General features: G+C 39.7%; 2 protein-coding genes across 2 annotated transcripts; one reads left to right on the plus strand and one right to left on the minus strand.

Annotated features, from left to right (window-relative positions):
- Positions 1-6,325: 6,325 nt before the first annotated feature.
- Positions 6,326-6,798, minus strand: LOC104728797 (uncharacterized). Its single transcript, XM_087472920.1, has one exon. It carries the CDS (start codon positions 6,776-6,778, stop codon positions 6,326-6,328), a length of 453 nt encoding a protein of 150 aa, XP_087329046.1. The 5' UTR covers positions 6,779-6,798.
- Positions 6,799-18,944: 12,146 nt separating this feature from the next.
- LOC147935252 (uncharacterized) lies at positions 18,945-21,205 on the plus strand. Its single transcript, XM_087476502.1, has 5 exons — positions 18,945-19,009; positions 19,102-19,199; positions 19,274-19,348; positions 19,413-20,753; positions 20,830-21,205. Exons 1-5 carry the CDS (start codon positions 18,979-18,981, stop codon positions 21,010-21,012), a joined length of 1,728 nt encoding a protein of 575 aa, XP_087332628.1. The 5' UTR covers positions 18,945-18,978; the 3' UTR covers positions 21,013-21,205.
- Positions 21,206-22,173: the final 968 nt, after the last annotated feature.

Here is a 22,173-nt window from a genome sequence, read left to right on the forward strand (position 1 = left end):
GAATCATTCACTCTGAAGACTATAGAAACTCAAACTCAAACTCAGACTATAGAATCCTTCAGATGAGAAAGAATGATCAGAAGTACTGAGCAAGAAGTAGTTCAGAAGGCTGAAGGGTGTACAAAGTCAGTATCGATCTTCATCATCTAGATCTGGTGCAGAGAAAGAATCTCAGAGTTCTGATTATCATGGTTATTGACACTTCCAATCAGAATGTTCTGCACTTGAAAGAAGAAGCGTGTTGAAGTGTTATAACCGTCAAGGCTGTGGTCATACAAAACCTTGTTTGATATGGAGTGATATTGATTCAGCCAAAGAAGATGATGAGAATCAGAAGTCTGGTTTGAAGCCTAAGGTTGACGTGGGTGGCTTATCTGTTGAGAAACAAGTCATCGCTCTATTTAGGGATCTGATTCTGCAGAAGAAGGAGAATTATGATCTGATGTCTGAGAAGGAAGAGTTGTTTTGTAGAGTCTTTACTCTTGAGAAATTGTTGTCTGAGGAAAAAGGCATTTCGTCTTTGTTGAGACAACGCCTTGAGGATCAGCTAAGGAATAACAAGAAGCCGAGTAAAGGAGCAAAAGATCTGTGCAGGGGGTTGATCACTCACAAAGGTACTATGATTGCAAAATGTGGTATAAGGAACCATGGAAGAAACTCAAGCGGTGTCACGACTGCAGTTAATGGGTCTTTGAATGGAACAGAAGTGCTGCAAAACAGAGGTGTTGCTGTCAAACAGGTGTTTGAGTTCAACTTGCAGAAGACTAAACATACGATTGTTGTGAACAACCTGAGAGGGAAACTGCGTCGTTGTTGGTATTGTGGAGTGCCGAAGATCTGAACAAAAGATCATGTCATTGTTACTATACAAGTCAGAGCCTCCACAAAGCTGCTTGTTTCAGGTGTCTGAATTGTACTATACCACTCACACATCTGAAGGAGTGTCACAATGATGTTTGAAGATATGGGCGTGTAAACATTAAGAAGTGTGTCATGACCTGTTATGTTGCGCACACTGTTGATGATCAACAGAATATTGCGTTCAAGCACTGGTTCTTTGATAGTGGTTACTCAAGGCACATGACTGTGAATCAAGGAAGGCTACACAACTTTGAAGAAGGCTTAGTTAACATGGTCACTTTTGAAGATGAAGCTGAAGGTAAAATTAGAGGCAAAGGTGCATCTCTTTGTAAAGATCAGCCCACTTTGGAATTTGTCTACCTTTTCGATGGTGTAAAAACCCTATCTGAATTGCAGCAGTTGGGTGTGAGATGAGGAGTTAGAGGTTACCTTCACTAAGAAAGGATGTCAGGCGGTTGATGAGCGCAACAATATTCAAGTCGAAGGTCAGCACTTGGATAATAGTTATATATGGAAGTCATCCAATCCACAAGCAAAAGAGCTCAATCAGCAGTGTTCTATGATGCCTAGAGACAAGATCTCAGAAGGAGTGGTTTAACTAGTTGTTAAGTGTAAATTGCAGCAGTCAGGAAACATTGAGAATCACATCCATCAAGAAGCTGCTGGAAGGATTCAGGAGGGCAGAGTAGTTGTGTCTGCTGCTACTACACAGAGTTGTTCGGAGGCAGATTAATGGCGGGCAGATTAATGGTGTGACAAGTCAGAGCTTTGCAAATGGATTCAAACTGCAACAATGTGATATATCTTAGACGGGCGAAGCTATAGAGGTGGCACCTAGGTTAATAGACGTCGTTGTAGGTCATACTCTGGCTGATAAAACCATTGTGCTGAACGAAGTCAATTGTCTGTCGGTCTTCAAGAACAGAAGAGACAAACGTGGACAAGTTGTGGAGAACAAGGCATGAGTGCTCATACAAAGCTCTAAGGAGAGTTTGCTAGATGCAACACCTGCAATTCAACACGAGGTAATCAGAAACCTGATAGGTATTGTCCGTGTGCATAACTTCATGCTGTATCAGATGGATGTTAGCAGGATTGCTAGGAATGGATTCTTTCAGAAGACTGTTTACTTGGAGCAACTGCAAGGTTTGAGGTATTCATATACCAATGCAAGTATGACAAAGGTTTGATCAGTGTATGAGAGTTACAAAGAAGTTAAGATGAAGCCACACCCATGGGAGTTGGAAATGTTCTATCTTAGAAGATGCTTCAAGAGATTGTGTAAATGGTAACTGGCACGGTGGACTGATTAGTCGTCTGAAGATGTGTTGTACCAGCAAACCAGTCATCACCGTGAAGGATCTCGTGGCTATTGTCTTTTGGGAACAAAGCTGATCTTATGCTACGCTCAGAAGCTTGTTAGTGTACCTTGTTCAATTGTTGAATCTAAGGTTAATGCCTTGGGAACCTGTTTCAGTCACCTGATGAGGATCAAACAATTGAGAACAGCGTACGGTACATTCTTAGACCATGCTTCAATTTTTGTGTGATAATTGTTTGTTTGCTAATATTGTTGTAGATCATGTATTAGATACTAAAATTAAATTACCGAACCCAGAATATCAGTTTATTCATAGAGTAGTGTGGAGAAACTGATAATAATAGAACATTAGAGCACTAATTTGCAAATTGCTGATTTGTTTACAAAACCATTAGACTTGGATTAACACATGTTTCTGAGAAAAATCATTGGTGTTTGTGAGATCTAATATGTTCGGTGAGTTGTGTTGATCAGATACAAGGACATGCATCAAAACAGGCCAAGGGATTCCTAGAGTGTATAAAAGATCAACACTCTGTCTAAGCAAGAGTCAGTGGAAAACAACTGCCTGTCATGCCAATTCATATTAGTGATCTCGTAAAACGTTTTCGTGAAGGAGGAGGTCAAAGAGCTGAGGAGAGACATTATTATGCATTCCATTCTGAAAGAAGTACCGGTGGTTTGTAAGTTAAAAAAAAAAAGTAATGTGGCTGGTACGTCTGACAGAACCCTGAAGAATAATAACAAGGGATTGCACAAATATCCGCGGTTGAGAAGTCAAGTGATATCGCTGATAGAAATCAGGAGATTCAGCAGAAGATCGTTCTTATCATTAACTGTGAAGATCATTCATGTCTGTTGGATCTAAGCTCTAAGGTAGTGTATCATGAAAAGTCAAAAAAAAAAAAAAAAAAAATGACTTGACACACTCATGTCAATGCACTCTCCAAAGGAAATTCCAGCTGCCTACTTCCCGTTGATAGTGAACCATGAGAATCAAAGGCATGCCAGAGCGAAAGACTAGCCACTGATCATAGAGTTGTTCTTTGAAGATTCACAAAAGGTTGTGGTAGTTTCTGGTGAAGTTCCTAACAAGCAGTTAACACACATCATAGAACAAATCTCAAGGTATGAAAACCTCTTGCTTTAAGAAGTAAAAATTAATAGAAGAGTGCTCTTAATGGTCTATTGCTTCTTTGGTTCCCTCATTTCTTGTGTTTAACTATGTTTGGAAGTCTGAGATCGTGTGTAAATGGCTGAAATGAAAAATGTGTTGTAAAATCAATGTTGTGTAGTTAAAATCAGATGATTGATTGATGTAACACAAGGCTGATTATAGATATTGTTGATGAAGAATGCTTGTATGTTTTCAGCAGGTGTGCGCTAATGTGTGTTAAGTGTTTTCAGGTTTAAGCTCATTTGTTTCAGCTCACAAGAATGATCATGATTCTCTAAGTGGTAAAATCCATAGAGCAGCAATTTATCAAGGGTCTAACTTTTTGAACGACGGATTGATCATGTAAGTAGGATCTGAGAGCTGCGTGTTCATATAAATATTTGGGTATACCAGGAATATTGACGGATTGGAAGTAGCTGTTACTGAAACTCACAACTTGGCTCTAGTGGTGAAAGGGCTTTAGGGATTGGTGTTGAGTCATCATGCGTCTGAAGACGATTCGAAAGACTGATACTCATTTTGTATCGATATATATGTAAATTCTGGAACAACTCGCTGTGAGGAACAAGTCGTTGTGCCGAACAGAGCCTTGTGCCAATCAGGAAGCTGCATCATATCACAGACGCCTGAGTTTATGACATGGATGTGTGAGCTGACGTGGCAAGACGTGAGTGGATGTGATGATGCGTCAAAGAAGGTTGTTGACTTGGCATTGAAGATAGAGATGAGATTGCACTTGGATATATGAAGAATATTCTCTACGAAAAATAAGGAAAGGATAAGCTTGAGGAGCAAGCAGTTTCCTTATCCCTTGATACTTGGAGATTCGCCTTCTAGGGTTTTTCAAATCATGTATATATATTTTAGGAGTAGGCCACGAGCCAAGTTGAGCACTCTAGAATATTGATACAGTAGTAAACTTCGAAGCCACAAAGATAAGGCTTAGAAGGAGTGTTCCCAGTTCTCTGTGACGTTAATCAAGGTAGTGATTAAGTGTGCAGAGAATTGTTTTTTTTTTTCTCTTAGATCTACATTGGTGAGAGTTTAGATAGAAAAGAGAGAGGGTTGGTTTTTATCTCTCATAGATAAAAAGAGAGAGGGTTGGTTTTCTTCTCTTAGATCTACACAGGATGTTATGTTAGATAGAAAAGAGAAGTTTCAGATTCATTATTAGTCGGGATCAATCCTATTGGGTAGAATAGGTTGAGTAAGAGCCGAGACAAAATTGTATCATTGTAAGAGATAAATTTTGTTAATAAAATTGAAGAGAAAAGCATTGGCTTAGCGCGTTCCAAACATAAATCAGTGTCTTGTGTGTCTCTATACCTTAACAATATAAACAAAAGATCATTTATTATCAGTTTTTTGTTAGATAGTTATTTATATGGGTTTTGTAGTCGAACACATACAAAAAAATAGTGATTGTCACAACAATCGATTTTATACTCTCTTTTTTGTCCTCTATTACATTTCCTAACTCGTTCTTAATGTAGTAGTACTCCACCATTCACAATCAACAACAAAAAAATGGAGTGTTTAACATAGATGAACCTCAAAACAAAAAACAAAAAAGAAAATCATCTAAATTGATTTGATATTAGTTTAGTGAAACTTTCGATTTTAAACTAAATTAGAATTGAAAAAAAAAATTAGAATTAAAATTAACTCAGTACTTAACCGGACCATATTAGAGTCGGTTTAATTTTGATCATGATGATTACACATATGTTACTTTCGACTTTATACAAATACCGTTGATTTAACTTAACGGTATCGCCGAAGGCTTTAAAACATGCCAGAGATCCTTTTTTTTCCCGATCAATCTCTTTATCTTCTATTTATTAATTGGCCACCAAATGGCACATAACTTTCACATTCTTCTCTCAATCTGAGCTCACATATTATATAGAAGTATATAACTAACTATTGCTAAGGTTTACAACGTTTTGGGGAGCTTGGTCTATTGGGTGCCCCTCTTCCACGTGAACGCCCTCTTGCATGCGGCGAACAACTTCCATCTACCATAGCCTTGATCTCTTTGGTCACCTTTAGATCCCAAACCCCTTCTCCTATTTCTTACCAAAAAGAAGGCAACAGCAATTTGAATACTGTATATATCTAGAGTAATTTTTTTTTCCTATAATCTAGTTGATCCTATCCAAATCGAACAAAAATTTTAATCAAAATCCCAGTACAAAAATCTAATGGGAAAAAAAAAACTAAAATCAAACTGCCAAAAAGGGTTAAATTTATTTTCTTTGAATATTCTATTATTTTGAGACATGCTTTTGCTAAATTTGGAATTGAGATCAAAAGTATATAAAAGTAACCGAAAATAATAATTGGTTGACATTCAATATTTACATTTTGTAAATCAAAAAGTTGAACTACAACAAAACCATAATCGGATTTGGCATATCTAAGCACTTACTGGGGTTTGTAGATTGGTATGGTAGTACTCGAGCCTCTGCAGTGTTTGATGATAATCCCGAGAGCAACATAAAACTCAATGTTATACATTTTTTTTAAGAATGATTTTTTTCTTTTCTTTTTTTGAGTGTATTATTAAAGTATGAGTTTTAAAATGTGAATACTTGAATATATATATAGAGAAAAAAACGAACACATAATTGCGATGTTAATTTCTATGTTTTTTCCTTAGGAAATAAAAGAAAGTTACACGGATTTGTAAGATGGAGCTCTTGTTTTTTTCTTTTTTGAAAATGCGTAGTTTACTCTTGAAATGTAGTATCACGTCTTTCTCTAAATAATCATTTTAATTGTTTATACTTATGGAGATATATATAGAACAACTTATTTGACTACTTCCCAACCGCTATCATTTTAGTAGAAGAAGCCGTGATCAGGTTAATGTTTTTACTTGTTTCATTCTCTTCATCTAGCCAATAATTAATTATGTAATTTTTTTTTTTTTGACCTATGACCGAGCACCACCAGCAGATGTGCTAAGCCGACACAAGGTACTGTGGATAGCTATACTTAGCTTTATATTGTTGGCTACTTTTTGGATTAAAATTGAAAGATATTGTCAAAACCAGATGATTATTATAACCTTTCAGACCGAAGAAATTAACCAGATGAACCTGAGACGTTAAACGAAGTAAAGGACCAAGAAACATCCAGTGAGACATATTCAATGAGATAAAGTAAGAACATTTGCCAAAAACGACTTCCAAGTAGCAAGTATCAGGAAGTGTTCTCACTGCATCGCAACATTCTCTAGATATCCATCGGAAATCTCCATCTGCCACTAATTTCACCGCATAGAAACATCCTGGCACGTTATCTATCGCTGTTGTGAAACATAGGTTCGTATTTCGCGCTTCCGATGGTCGGAAACTCAATGTTGATATTAGGGCCAACAAGAAAAACACCACTATGGTTTGTTGTTGTTTCATTTTTGAGAAGGTTTTTCTTATTAATTTTAATTTTTAAAAGTGCATGGTTTTGTGGGTTTGGATTGTGTAGAGATAATGAGATATTAAAGTTAAAAACTCACCAGATTTTGTGTAACACCCGCGAACCAAACGCTGCGTTTTGGGGTGGATGTCGATCGACACCACCCTTGGTGTTGGTCGACACCACTAAATTCTGGTTCGACCAGATTGCTTCAATTGTCGATTTTGGTCAGTTTGGTTTAAGAAAAACCATTGAACCGAGATACTTAAGTGGAAATCGACGAAAAGAAGGGTTTTGGCTTTTGTTTTTGGTCGCCGTTTATCGTTTGTGAGAGGAAAAAGAGAGAAAACAAGTGTTCTTGAGATTGAGAGTGAGATTGGGATATTCCTTGGCTGTTCTTGAGAGTTTTGGAGCTAGGAAGGATCTAGAGGCTTGCTAGGTGGGTTGGATTCGTTGCTATTGGTCTGAATCTTCCTGCAAAGAGGTGAGTGCATGATCATGGCTTATCTAAGCCTTTGATTCCTTGTTCTTGCTTGTTTGTTGCTGTGTTTGTGTGTTTTTCTTGCTGGGATTGATTACTACAGGTTCCCACGGAAGAATATGGCTTGGGTTTTGAGTATTGGGCGATTTGGTGGAGTTGGGAAGCGAGATTCGACTCTCGTTTTCGTTTGGATCGTGGATGTAGAGGGAGTGTCGATCGACACCACTTGGTGTTGGTCGACACTAGTGAAGCAAGCATCGATCGACACTGTGGGGTAGTGTCGGTCGACACCGTTGAGCCAGTGTCGGTCGACACTTGGCTGGTGTCGATCGACACCTCCCTTCCAGCGAGTCGGTGTTCGTTTTCCTGGTTTGTTTGCTTTGTGTATTGATTGTTTGGAACATTGTAATCACTGTTGCTTGTGTGTATAGCCCAGTAGATGGGAGGATTGCCTCACTGAGTGTTTATCAAATACTCATGCCTCTCAATATGTGTTTGTGGTGCAGGTAAAGGCAAAGTGTGATCGTGGAATCAAGGCGATGATGAGGAGGATGTTCTAGTGGTTCGCTTGGTTGTATGGCTTCTGTTAGGTTGCTAGAGTTGAGTCCTAGAATGTTGTTTAGGAATGCTGGTTATTTGATTTATGCTGTTGGATCATTAGTTTATGATTAGTATTGATATTGGTTATGATTGGATATTGGTTATTTATTTTATTGGATATTTATTGGATATTGGTATTGTTATTCCGCTGTTGATTGTGACTGTGGTTAGGTGGCTAGTGGGTATGGGACCACTAGTTGTAGTTTATTTATTATTATATTATTACTTATTATTTTTTTTTAAAAACGGGTCGAGTCGTTTCAGTTTAGTATCAGAGCCCTTACGGTTCTAGGTTTGGGTTCGCTAGGCTTTGTGCTGTAGATGTTTGGGATTTGCATGCTTTGATTGATTATGTGAGTTAGTCAACTGTGTGTGGCATGGAGTCCTAGAACATCCTTTTCGAGCCTATTGTGTGATTCCACAGTGAGTTTATGTTTCTGTGTTATAATAGAAATTTGTTTGCTTAGTCGTCTGTTCGTGGTAGTGCAGATGGCTAGAGGTGGTGCTGTCGCTGGTCGTGGACGCGGACGTGGTCATGGACGCGGACATGGTCGTGGTAGGGGCAGAGTCCCAAAGGCTAGTGAGGCCGAGGACCAGAGTGTGACAGTTGAGGGTGGTGGCGAGTCGCAGGGTGTTTCGGGGGATTCTGTGAGTGTGGCTGGAGGGGGTGGTGTTGATGCTCCACTGGCTGGTGGTGCTAGGGTCCCGGGTGTGGGAGTCCCAGCGGGTGGAGTCCCTAGTGTTGACTTTGCGGCTATGCTAGCACAAGTGTTAGAGCGGTTACCACCAGTGGTACCGACTCAGGCTCAGGTAGTGCCACCAGTGGTGACGGAGGAGCGGCAACCAGTGGTTGCGGATGTGGGAGCACATGGACGTTATTTTTCTATGCTCAAGGAGATGAAGGGTCTTTTGACTGAGCGGTTTTTGGGTGGTGTAGACCCTACTGCCGTAGATGCGTGGAGGACGAGTGTGGAACGTAACTTCCATACTCTGAGATGTCCTGAGGAGTTTTGGGTGGACATAGGGGTCCATCATTTGTTTGGTGATGCTGAGTTGTGGTGGAGATCAGTGGCTGCTAGGAGAGTGCAGAGGGAGATGAACTGGGCTGACTTCGTCTTGGAGTTCAACCGCAAGTATTTTCCTAGAGAGGCATTGGACCGGTTGGAGGTGCACTTCCTTCAGTTATCTCAGGGGACGCGATCAATGCGGGAGCTGGACTTGGAGTTCAGTCGAATTCTATGTTATGGGGGTCGGGCTATGGAGTCTGAGGAGGCTCAGATCAGGAGGTTTTTGAGGGATCTACGTGATGATTTGAGAGTTCACTGTAGAGGGCGGAGTTATGCTACGCGTGCAGAGCTGGTTGAAACTGCAACAGGGATTGAGGAGGATATCCGGCCACAGTCAGTGGCAGTTAGTCCAGCAGTTCAGCCTAGTAGGGCTCAGCAGCAGGGTGGTTCTAGCAGGGGCGGTAGGCCTGCATAGGGAACCAAGAGGAGGTGGGAGGCTATGCAGAGGCCGAGTGGTGCGAGTTGCTTCAGTTGTGGGAGCAAAGATCACAAGATTGCTAGTTTCCCCAAGAGGAGTGCTCTGACGGTAGTGGCTCGTGTATGCTATCATTGCAGGGAGCCAGGGCATATCAGGCCCATGTGTCCCAAGTTACAGCCGGTGGCAGTGGCAGCATTGCAGCAGGTGCAGCATGGAGGTCAGCAGGTGGCACAGATAGAGCAGGCGCCACGGGTTTACACGACTGTAAAGACTGGTGGAACCAGTGCCGGGGCGATCACATGTATAATTTATGGTACCTAAACGTTGTGAATTTTAGGTTCAGATTTTATATTTTTCCTGTGATAAAGTGTTAGGTTCTCAACACATAAGGTTTGTGTAGGGACCTTGTTGGTGGGCGGGTTTAAGTCCCACGTTATTTTTGATTCTGGAGCTTCTCATAGCTTCATTACTCCGGAGAGTGCAGAGAGCGCGGGAATCAGAGGGGATCCCGGGGAGCGTACTGGAGTTGTCAGAGTTGTGGGAGGCAAGTTCCTGAGAGTTATTAGACGAGTTGATATTCAGATCGCAGGAGAGTCATGGCCAGCGGATTTGCTTATCAATCCAGTGGAGTTGTATGATGTTATTCTCGGGATGGATTGGTTGCATCGGCATATGGTGCATTTGGATTGCTATCGGGGTAGAGTGGAGTTTGAGCGTCCAGAAGGGAAGTTGGTTTTTCAGGGTATTAGATTGACTTTGGGGAGTCTCGTGATCTCGATCATTCAGGCTGCGAAGATGATCGAGAAGGGCCGTGAGGCTTATTTGGTTACTATATCTATGCCAGAGTTAGTGGGGAAGTCTACGGTTAGCGATATTCCGGTAGTGGAGGAGTTTGAGGATATGTTTCAGTCTTTGCAGGGATTACCACCATCTCGGTCGGATTCTTTTACTATTGAACTGGAACCGGGGACGACGCCGTTATTTAAGGCTCCTTACAGAACGGCTCCAGCAGAGATGGCAGAGCTGAAGAAGCAGCTAGAGGATCTGTTGAGTAAGGGATTCATCTGTCCTAGTGTATCGCCGTGGGGAGCGCCGATGTTGTTTGTTAAGAAGAAGGATGGGAGTTTCCGGTTGTGCATTGATTATCGGGGTTTGAACCGGGTCACTGTGAAGAACAAGTACCCTCTTCCTAGGATCGATGAGTTGTTGGATCAGTTGAGGGGTGCTACTTGGTTCTCCAAGATAGATCTGGCGTCGGGTTATCATCAGATACCGATAGATGAGGCAGATGTGAGGAAGACAACTTTCAGGACTAGGTATGGGCCTTATGAGTTTGTGGTGATGCCTTTTGGGTTGACTAACGCACCAGCAGCGTTTATGAGATTGATGAACAGCGTATTTCAGGAGTTTCTGGACGTGTCAGTCATTATTTTTATCGACGAAATTTTGGTCTACTCTAAGAGTCCTGAGGAGCATGCAGTGCATTTGAGGGCATTTTTGGAGAAGCGGCGGGAGCAGTAGTTGTTTGCCAAGTTGAGCAAGTGTAGTTTTTGGTAGCGTGAGATGGGATTTCTGGGTCACATTGTTTCTGTAGAGGGGGTTTCTGTAGATCCGGAGAAGATTCAGACTATTAGGGATTGGCCTAGACCGCAGAATGCCACAAAGATCAGGAGTTTCCTTGTTTTGGCAGGTTACTACAAGAGGTTTGTGCAGGGATTTGCGAGCAGAGCACGTACGTTGACTAAGTTGACAGGGAAGGACGTTCCTTTTGTGTGGTCACAAGAGTGTGAGGAGGGCTTTGCAAGCCTTAAGGAGATGTTGCCTACTACGCCAGTGCTGGCTTTACCTGAGCAGGGAGAACCCTATGTGGTTTATAATGATGCATCTAGAGGTTGTTTGGGTTGTGTGTTGATGCAGCATGGAAGGTGATTGCCTATGCTTCGCGGCAGTTGCGGAAGCATGAGGGCAACTATCCTACTCATGATTTGGAGATGGGTGCTGTAGTTTTTGCTCTGAAGATTTGGAGATCTTATCTTTATGGTGCTAAGGTACAAGTGTTTACAGATCATAAGAGTCTGAAGTATATATTCACTTAGCCTCAGCTGAATTTGAGGCAGAGACGGTGGATGGAACTTGTGGCAGACTATGATTTGGAGATAACCTATCATCCTGGTAAGGCTAACTCAGTTGCAGATGCTCTGAGTAGGAAGAGGGTAGCTTCGGCTCAATGGCAGGAGATGGAGTCTCTGGTAGGGGAGATCGGTGCGTTGAGTTTGTGTGCTGTGTCTCAGGAACCGTTGGGTTTAGAGGCGGTTGATAGAGCAAATCTTTTGAGCAGAGTGCGGTTGGCTCAAGAGAAGGATATGGGGCTGGTGAATGCCTCAAAGGATGTGGATTCAGAGTATCAGGTCTCAGATAATTGTACTATCTTGGTGCACGGTCGGGTTTGTGTACCCAAGGATGAGGAGTTCAGGTAGGAGATTCTGAGAGAGGCTCATGCGAGCAAGTTTTCTATTCATCCAGGAGCGACTAAGATGTACCGTGATCTCAAGAGGTACTATCACTGGGTCGGGATGAAGAAGGATATAGCTAGTTGGGTCGCGAAGTGCGATGTGTGCTAGCTAGTGAAGGCTGAGCATCAGGTTCCTGGCGGTTTACTGAAGAGTCTACCCATTCCTGAGTGGAAGTGGGATATGATCACTATGGATTTTGTGGTAGGATTGCCAGTGTCACAAAACTTTGATGCTATTTGGGTCATTGTGGACCGGTTGACTAAGTCAGCACATTTTCTGGCCATTAAGAAGACTGATGGAGCAGCGGTATTGGCTAAGAAGTATGTGAGAGAGATAGTCAGATTGCATGGGGTGCCAGCGAGCATTGTGTATTATAGGGATTCTAAGTTCACTTCGGTGTTCTAGAAGGCATTTCAGGCAGAGATGGGCACTAAGGTGCATATGAGTACAGCTTATCATCCCCAGACTGATGGACAGTCACAAAAGACGATCCAGACGCTGGAGGATTTGTTGAGGATGTGTGTGTTAGATTGGGGTGGCCATTGGGCAGATCACCTGAACCTGGTAGAGTTTGCTTACAACAACAACTATCAGGCGAGTATTAAGATGGCTCCTTATGAGGCTTTGTATGGGAAACCATGCCGTACACCATTATGCTGGACTCAGGTGGGGGAGAGGAGCATGTTCGGGGCGGATTTTGTTCAGGAGACCTCAGAGAAGATTCGGGTTCTCAAGCTGAACATGAAGGAGGCTCAGGATAGGCAGAGGAGTTATGCTGACAGGAGGAGGAGAGATCTTGAGTTTCAGGTAGGAGACAGAGTGTACCTCAAGATGGTCATGTTGCGGGGTCCGAATAGGTCATTGACAGAGACTAAGTTGAGTCCGAGGTTTATGGGTTCGTTCAGAGTGATTGAGCGGGTGGGACCGGTAGTATATAGGCTGGAGTTGCCTGAGGTTATGCATTCGTTCCACAAGGTTTTCCATATTTCTATGTTGCGGAAGTGTCTCCATGAGGATGATCAGTTGTTGGCTAAGATTCCTGAAGATCTTCAGCCTAACATGACTTTGGAGGCGAGACCAGTGAGGGTTCTCGAGAGGAGAATCAAGGAACTTCGGATGAAGAAGGTTCCTTTGTTGAGAGTCCTTTGGGACTGTGATGGTGTGGAGGAGCAGACTTGGTAGCCTGAGGTGAGGATGAAGGAAAGGTTTAAGAAGTGGTATGAGAAGCAAGCCGCAACTTGAACTTGTCTAGCCTAGTCCCATATGTAATTCGTGGCTGGAGCGGGAATGGAGTATTCCAGCCCATCTCTCTTGTTTACTCGGTCGCTTGGGGTGGTTGGTTGTGCGACTCAGTAACAAGATGAGGTGGTGCTCGAGGTACAAAGTTTCCATAAGGCGGGATTTTGGGGAAAAGTTTTCCCGGAAAGGAAGTTTCCAAAAGTGGAAAGTTTTTCCAAAATGGTAAGTGCTAAAAATGGAAGTTTTAAGTGAGATGGAATTTGTCCATTTTAATGGCGGAAAGCCTTGGAGGGGCTTGTGTGGCCTTAGTGGCGGAATTTTTAGTCGGTGTGCCCGTGTGTGGTGGTCTTTTTTAGACATTGTGTGGCCTTTGTGGCGGGTTGTTTAGCCGTGTGTGGCCTTTGTGGTGGGCTGTTTAGCCGTGTGTGGCCTTTGTGGCAGGCTGTTTAGCCGTGTGTGGCCTTTGTGGCGGGGTTTTTAGCCAATTGTGTGGCCTTTGTGGCAGGCTGTTTAGCCAATTGTGTGGCCTTTGTGGCGGGCTGTTTAGCCAGAGTGCATGTTTAGACGGTCCTTCGGGGTAGATGGTCTTTGTGATGGTCCTTTGGGACGAGTGGCCTTGGTGGCGGTCCGGTTTAGGACATTTGTTTGGCCTTGGTGGCGGTCCTGTTTAGGACGTTTGTTTGGCCTTGGTGGCGGTCCTGTTTAGGACATTTGTTTGGCCTTGGTGGCGGTCCTTTTTAGGACATTTTGTTTGGCCTTTGTGGTGGCCCTTGTGGCACGTTTATGATCCTTGTGTGGTCATGAGATATTCCAGTGAGGGAATATGTGGTTGGTAGGACATTGAGATGTTTTACACGAGCCCCGGGAAGGAAACCTGGATAGGGATAGGACTCAGACGTGTTCAGAATTGTTTGCTCGCGACTCTTGGAGGACTTAGGTTTTCCTAGTACCGCCATATTCAGAGACTTTGTGGCTTAGGAGTATGGTTGGTATATCGACTTCGGATAACGATCCGGGGGCGCGCTGTAGGGTGGCAACCCGAGAGACGAGTATTGGATTTTCCTTATCTATTATGGCATTCGGGTTTAGGCCCGATGAGGAGCCAACATAATGGCATGCAGACTTAGGTCTGATGAGGAGCCAATAAAAACTCAAGGTTTAGGCCTATGAGTAAAGGAAAATCCAAAAGTCGAGAGCAAATGACGCCTGGAGCGTGAGTCTATCGCCTAGAGGTGACCTTCCGTAGATCGGTTGGAGGAATGCTGGCCGTGGAGACGGTGGCACGGGAGTCCTTGGCTGATGGTTGTTCGAGATTCGAGGACAAATCTAGATTGATGGGGGAGAACTGTAACACCCACGAACCAAATGCTGCGTTTTGGGGGTGGGTGTCGATCGACACCACCCTTGGTGTCAGTCGATACCACTAAATTCTGGTTCGACCAGATTGCTTCAATTGTTGATTTTGGTCGGTTTGGTTTAAGGAAAACCATTGAACCGAGATACTTAAGTGGAAATCGACGAAAAAAAGGGTTTTGGCTTTTGTTTTTGGTCGCCGTTTATCGTTTGTGAGAGGAAAAAGAGAGAAAACAAATGTTCTTGAGATTGAGAGTGAGATTGGGAGATTCCTTGGCTGTTCTTGAGAGTTTTGGAGCTAGGAAGGATCTAGAGGCTTGCTAGGAGGGTTTGATTCGTTGCTATTGTCTGAATCTTCCTGCAAAGAGGTGAGTGCATGACCATGGCTTAGCTAAGCCTTTGATTACTTGTTCTTGCTTGTTTGTTGCTGTGTTTGTGTGTTTTTCTTGCTGGGATTGATTGCTACAGGTTCCCACGGAAGAATATAGCTTGGGTTTTGAGTATTGGGCGAATTGGTGGAGTTGGGAAGCGAGATTCGACTCTCGTTTTCGTTTGGATCGCGGATGCAGAGGGAGTGTCGATCGACACCAGTGAAGCAAGCATCGATCGACACTGTGGGGTAGTGTCGGTCGACACCGTTGAGCCAGTGTCGGTCGACACTTGGCTGGTTTTGGTCGACACCTCCCTTCCAGCGACTCGGTGTTCGTTTTCCTGGCTTGTTTGCTTTGTGTGTTGATTGTTTGGAACATTGGAATCACTGTTGCTTGTGTGTATAGCCCAGTAGATGGGAGGATTGCCTCATTGAGTGTTTATCAAATACTCATGCATCTCAATATGTGTTTGTGGTGCAGGTAAAGGCAAAGTGTGATCGTGGAATCAAGGCGATGATGAGGAGGATGTTTTAGTGGTTCGCTTGGTTGTCTGGCTTGTGTTAGGTTGCTAGAGTTGAGTCCTAGAATGTTATTTAGGAATGCTGGTTATTTGATTTATGTTGTTGGATCATTAGTTTATGATTAGTATTGATATTGGTTATGTTTGGATATTGGTTATTTATTTTATTAGATATTTATTGGATATTGGTATTGTTATTATGCTGTTGATTGTGGTTAGGTGGCTAGTGGGTATGAGACCACTAGTTGTAGTTTATTTATTATTATATTATCACTTATTATTTTTTTTTTAAAACGGGTCGGGTCGTTTCTTCTTGACACGTGTCAATTTTAATGATTAAATATTCAAGTTAGTAACTCATCATATTGTGACACGTGTCGATTTTAACGATCAGAAATTACAATTTTCAAGCTTGGTAAAACAAAGCATAAGATAATTGTAATCTTATTATATTTTTAAAAAAACTGAGATAAATATACTATGTGCCATCCATATCAAAGTTTTTCTATTACAAAAATTCTCAACAACTACATGGTAAAATAAATATACTATGTGCCATCCATATTTGGTCGTGTAATTATACTATATAACCTAACATACTAAATTTTATGTCTTTGTTTGCACCAAAAAAAAAAATTATGTCTCTTAGCCAATTTTGGACAGTGAGTACTGCAACAAGATTTGTGAAGGCACATGCGAAGAAAACAAAGATAATGAAGAACCGATTAGCAATCTTAGGAAAAAAGCTTGAATTGAAGTCCGAAGTAATCTTTTTATTATATTAAAAATTTTATTATATAAAATTGGGTTTTTAAATTAGCCATTAACATGATCATGACACGCGTCAAGTACACTGATGAGATGTTGACACGTGTCAATTTTTTTTTTTTTTTCAAAATAGCTAACTAAGAAAATATCATTGAATCAAAATAAAATTTACATGTTTATATCTAAAAAAAAATTCTAAATCAAAAAGGAAAATTAACAAAACTAAACTATTTTCCATTGTATGTTACTTATATTATACGTGTTTTCTTAATAAGTTTTTGACATGTATAAACAAAAAAGTAATTCACTAAGCATTTATATTATTATTAATAAATAAATAGTGAATAATAAATTTAAAAAGAATAACATAAGTTATGTCAAAAAAATTATTTTTTTTTGAAACATAATAGGACAGCTAATTAAGAAAATTTTGCCGATATATAATATTATATGTTTATGTCGAAAGCTTTGATCTTTGATTTTTTTTTCTGATATAATTTTTCCGATCTATTGCGTGGGTCTTTGATTCGTGCGGGTTTTTTAATGGAAGCTATCAGATGCAATGAAATGAAATCGAAGTATATAATGCCCGCTAATTTAATCGAGGATGGAGACACTGATAGAGGTTCCAAAAGTGATTCTACAGCTAGTAGCATTATAAGTTTGGAAGATAAGTCGGTGGTTCATGTTTTTGATCAAAATTTAGAGTTGTCTTTTCTGAATAATGTTGATGATTGCGGTAATGAAACAAGAGCTGCTTGATCGAGTAATTGAGAAGCGGTTTTAAATTTGGGAAGTTGGAACGGTAAAACCATTTTAAAATTTGTTTCAAACCAGATTTATGTGGTTTTCTATCGGATTAGATTCGTAAACCGTTTAAACAAGGTATATGGAGAAATATATGATAATTTTTGATTCGGGTATAAATAAGTTGAGAATTTATGATTCGAGAATATTTGAGACGAGGTCATAGCTTTAAGTTGTTTTGGTACAATTGGATACTTCTGAAGAGTAAATAGGTCGTTTATCATTAATGTGATTATGACATATGTCATGTTTTGGATTGTATATAAAGTTTCTATTTTGTATATCTGAATTATCTAAGACTTATATATACCATCCTGATTATGATTTTTAAATTTTTATTTTTATTATATTATATTAACTTCTTTTCAATTTCTCAACTTTTATTGGGTTAGTCATAAAATAGTTGTAATCGAGTAGATAATTTTCACCAGTCTTATAAGTTAGTTTTTTTCTATTGCAATTAAAACATCAACTTATTATTTGATTTATTTCAATACAATGTTTTTTGTTATTTAATAAAAGAAATATATTTGATTGTAAACAACAAAACACACAATATTTATTTTTAATATATAGAAGATAGAAGATCCAAAAATTTGAGTTTCCAAAACAATATATTTGACTGTAGAAAAATTAATATATATATATAAATTTAATATATATATATATGAATTCAAAATAATTATTAATAATTTTTATTTAACTATTAGTTTAGCTTCAAAATTAATATTACTAATTATAAGAATGAATACATTAAAGATGTAAACAAATTGTTTAGTTATATAATATAAAATATGTCTTAAGTTAAAAAAAATTATATAAACTATTTCAGATAGCAATTTATGTTTTTGGTTTTTAATAGTATACATAAAAAAAAGAAATTTGGTCAATAGTCAACACCGGAATCAGTTAACCATTGTACCGGAATTGTATGTTTATGGTGTTTACAACATGACGTCATATAGTTCATGCATGTGGTCATGCAATACATCTATTTCGTTTAGTTGAGAGTACAATAGTATGCTTGACATGTGTGACCATGCGTTTTGGCATACTTCTTATAGCTAGCAATCTTTTGTCTTTATTTTTAAGGGAAATCCAACAAAAGTGTTATCCTATTAATCCAAACATTTCTTCCCTATGTTACGCTAATTCTGAAAATTTCCTCAAAATGCTGTTTTATTTATCTGACTAGATTTATTGATTTGTGAATTCCAGCTCTAATATGTAGTAAGTTATTCTTGACCTAAACATAAAAATAAAAAGAAAAAAGAGGAACTATATAGAAACAGCAGTAGCGACGTAATTTTCTTAAAATGTGTAAGTACCTTTTGAGTTAAGAATTACTTGTACCAAAATTTAATTTATTTCAAGATTTGGGCTGTGGAATGGAACATATAATTATGGAGTTTTTAAGGAACTTTTGTGGAATAAATAAACATGTTACATCTTTGTGGGATTTTTGACGCTTTATCACAGAGGTCACACTAATTTTATTTATTTATTGAATTTATTCTTCTTTTTTTTTTTTTTTTTTTTACCAAAAGAAACTGAGTAAATTTCATAGATTTGATATGTTTTGTATTTTCATGTATTTTAAAATTTATTTATGGAAAAACTAGACAAATAAAAATTATTTGTAACAACTTATTTTTGATATGATAGTTATGTTGTAGTAAGCTTATTAAAAATATTAGCATAGGCTATATAGGCGAATATTTTAAGCTTAACATTGGTTGACTCCTTTTGCATGAAAATATTAGATCATAGGCAAATATTATTTGTAACAACTTAACTTTGGTTGACTCCTTTTGCATGAAAATATTATTTGTAACAACTTAACTTTGGTTGACTCCTTTTGCATGAAAAAATTAGAAAATCAGAGGCAAATATTTTAAGCTTATTGAAAATTTTGGGCTTTTCGATATATATATTTTGGTGGGCTCTCGGACTTCACTTTTAGGCCTTTTATTTCTTAAAGAAAAGAAGAGAGGGAGAAACAAAAACCCTGATCGGATAGTGTAGAACCCTAGATTACCATAATCGTTGTTGATATTCTTCTATGGAGAACAACGAAATCCCAATTCGGCTATGTAAGTCCCTTCTATTTCTTCGTTTTTTTTGTAGATTTTAGTTAGTTTTTTTTTTCTTTTCTTTTGATATCGTCCTTTTGCTTGCGATTTAGTATGTGCCGGAGCCGATGGTGTAAGCTTAGACGATGTGAATCGGATTCGTGTTGAAGGGTTCGAAACAATCAACATTTTTCTTTCCAATACGAGGCCGGTAGGCTCTTTTCCTTGTTTTTCCTTATGTTTACACTTTTAAATCAGAATGATGAACTGTTTTCATTGAAACAGCAACTCGTTGGAATCTTCCGTGGAAAATTGAGTGAGAGGAAGGTTAAAAAGATCTTCCAAGTAGCTCAACAAAGGGTTAGAAACTTTTTCTGTTGTTACATCTTGTGTCTATTGTACATCTAACATTAGTTTGTTACAGATGAATGAAAAATCTGAAGCTGATGCATTCATTGAGTCATGCGTGAGGAAAATTGATCGAGCTATGGAGGCTACAGCAGATAGATATGCAGAACTCCAATATGTGTATGATGAGCTAAAGATATGTTTACGGAAATGTTTCACAATATATGAGATACAGTCTCATTTGGAGACTTCTTTTGGCGTACCTGGAAACGACACTGAGGAGTTAATTATTCGGGCACTTCGTCCGTTTCATACGGCTTATCATCTTTTTGCCAATGATGCTTCTCAACAGCGACAAGAAATAAATGCTGATGATCAGGTTGGGAATGAACGTGGAGACGAGACTGATGATCAGGTTGAATTAAATTCTGGAGGGTTGGGGGAGCATGTTGACGTAATTGTTGGAGGGTTGGGGGAGCATGTTGACGTAATTGCTGGAGGGTTGGACGAGACTGATGATCATGTTGACGTAATTGCTGGAGGGTTGGGGGAGCCTGATGACGTAATTGCTGGAGGGAATGAAGGTGGAGACGAGACTGATGATCAGGTTGAATTAAATTCTGGAGGGTTGGGGGAGCATGTTGATGTAATTGCTGGAGGGTTGGGGGAGCATGTTGACGTAATTGCTGGAGGGTTGGACGAGACTGATGATCATGTTGATGTAATTGCTGGAGGGTTGGGGGAGCCTGATGACGTAATTGCTGGAGGGAATGAAGGTGGAGACGAGACTGATGTTGTTATTGATGCTGAGGATATTTTAAATCCAAATCCAGTTCTAAGCCGAAATCAGAGGAAAACACAGAGGAAGAACCAGAGAAAGCAGGAGAAAAAGATCAAGCAAGGGAGGATAGGAAAGGGAAGAGTTGGCTCAAGTCAGCCCAGGCGAGGTGAGGGGAGGAAAAGAAAGGGACGAGTTGGCTCAAGTCAACGTGAGCCAACCAATTTTGGTGAGACTGTGACAGCCAACGAGACCACCAGTGTTGTTGGTACAAATGAGCCAGCCAATGTTGAGACCACCAGTGTTGTTGGTACAAATGAGGCAGCCAATGTTGAGACCACCAGTGTTGTTGGTACCAATGAGACTGAGACAACCAACGAGACTGAGACAGCCAACGAGACCACCAGTGTTGCTAAAAATGAGCCAACAAATGTCGGTACAAATGAGCCAACAAATGAGACTGAGACAGCCAACGAGACCACCAGTGTTGGTAGAAATGAGACAGCCAATGTTGGTGGTGAGCTAACCAATGTCGGTATTCTTTCTTCTCTTAAAGAAGTTATGGAATCTGTTGAGATTCTAAAAAGTGAAATGAAAGGAATCAAAAGGGACTTGAGTGTACTAAATTCACTCCTGGAGGTAAGTTTGATTTTTAATATGTGTGTTATTTACTGTGTTTAAAAAACTCTTGATTCATTTGTCTCTTTTGTGGCAGATTCTTCATATGCATAATGAAGTGCTTAAGATTATTCCGGATTTGCGAACAAAGCCCGAACTAGAGATGATCGAGTCTTCTTTGAAGAGGCTTGACAGTCCAATAGTTTCCACTTTGGCGGAAGCAACCGTAAGAGCAATTGGCACTGGTATTTTTAGTCTAGGAGGCGTTGAAAGGGTTTGAAGATTCTGTTGCGGAAAAGGTCACGTCAAAGTATTTGCAACGCTCTTCTTCTCTCTGATCGTCTCTAGATGTTCCTGTTTTAGATGTTGCTGTTTCAATTGTCTAGGGTTTTACATTTTTTCACTCGCCTGGAAATCTATCGAGTTATAATGAAATACTCTGTTTTTAGTTGTTTTTTAAAAATTAAGAAGTTTGGGCCATTGGATATTAATCTAAGCTACAAAATTGTCATATTTTTTTTTCATCGGGTCAATAGTTAAAAAAAAGATCATTAGATGATATTGTCTAAAATAAACCACGGAGAAGAATGAATTTGAGACTTCTCCTTAAAAACATTGAAGAAAACAACTACAAAGCCACATTTTTTTTCTTGCGGAGTCTAAGAACAAAAGAACCTTAGGGGTAGAAGAAACGTTGTAAATTCCTATATAGTCTATAGATGTTGTGTAACTGTGAAAAATGAAAAAACAATTCGACATCAAGTGTTACTTATCACATTTAAGACTTCTCTGTACAGCCTTCCCTTATCATATTTTCGAGCTTATGATAACCACTTGAGCTGTAACTCATCCCACCATACGTTTTCTTGCATTTAGAGACCACCAAACTTGGCACTTGCATTACTGTGTCTTTAGACCCTAGGACTGAAACTCTGCAATTGCTGGAACTTCCTGCAAGTGTTTTTCACTAAGAGAGCTTTCTCCAAAGACTACCTTTTGATGCACACTAATAAAACCAAAATTCCCCAAGTGTACTTGTCTTCTAAATGCAACTTGTTATTTCGTGTATTCGAATCTCTTCTAGGGCTTCTTCTTTTCAGTTGTCCTGTGCTTACTTCAGCCTTGAGATGAGTCTGATACTTAATGCATGACACTTGCACCTTGTTGACGTATATGAACTTAAAAAACATTTCCTGCATTACATCGTTCTGAGTTATAGAATATTAGTGAAATCATTGTTATTTAATTTTTTCAAACAATAAAAAATTAGATTGAAACCAAACGAAAATCAAACTATATACTCAACTGCTATGAGTTCAAATTTAGATATTATATTAAATATATTTATACAAATATTATCTCGCATGTATGTCCGAGAAAACATTCGTTGTTTGACAGGAATTTGAGACCATGTACGTATAAGACATAACAAATATTAGGT

This window comes from Camelina sativa, chromosome 11, assembly GCF_030686135.1.
Source record: "Camelina sativa cultivar CO46 ecotype springtype chromosome 11, ASM3068613v1".
Classification (NCBI taxonomy): Eukaryota; Viridiplantae; Streptophyta; class Magnoliopsida; order Brassicales; family Brassicaceae; genus Camelina; species Camelina sativa.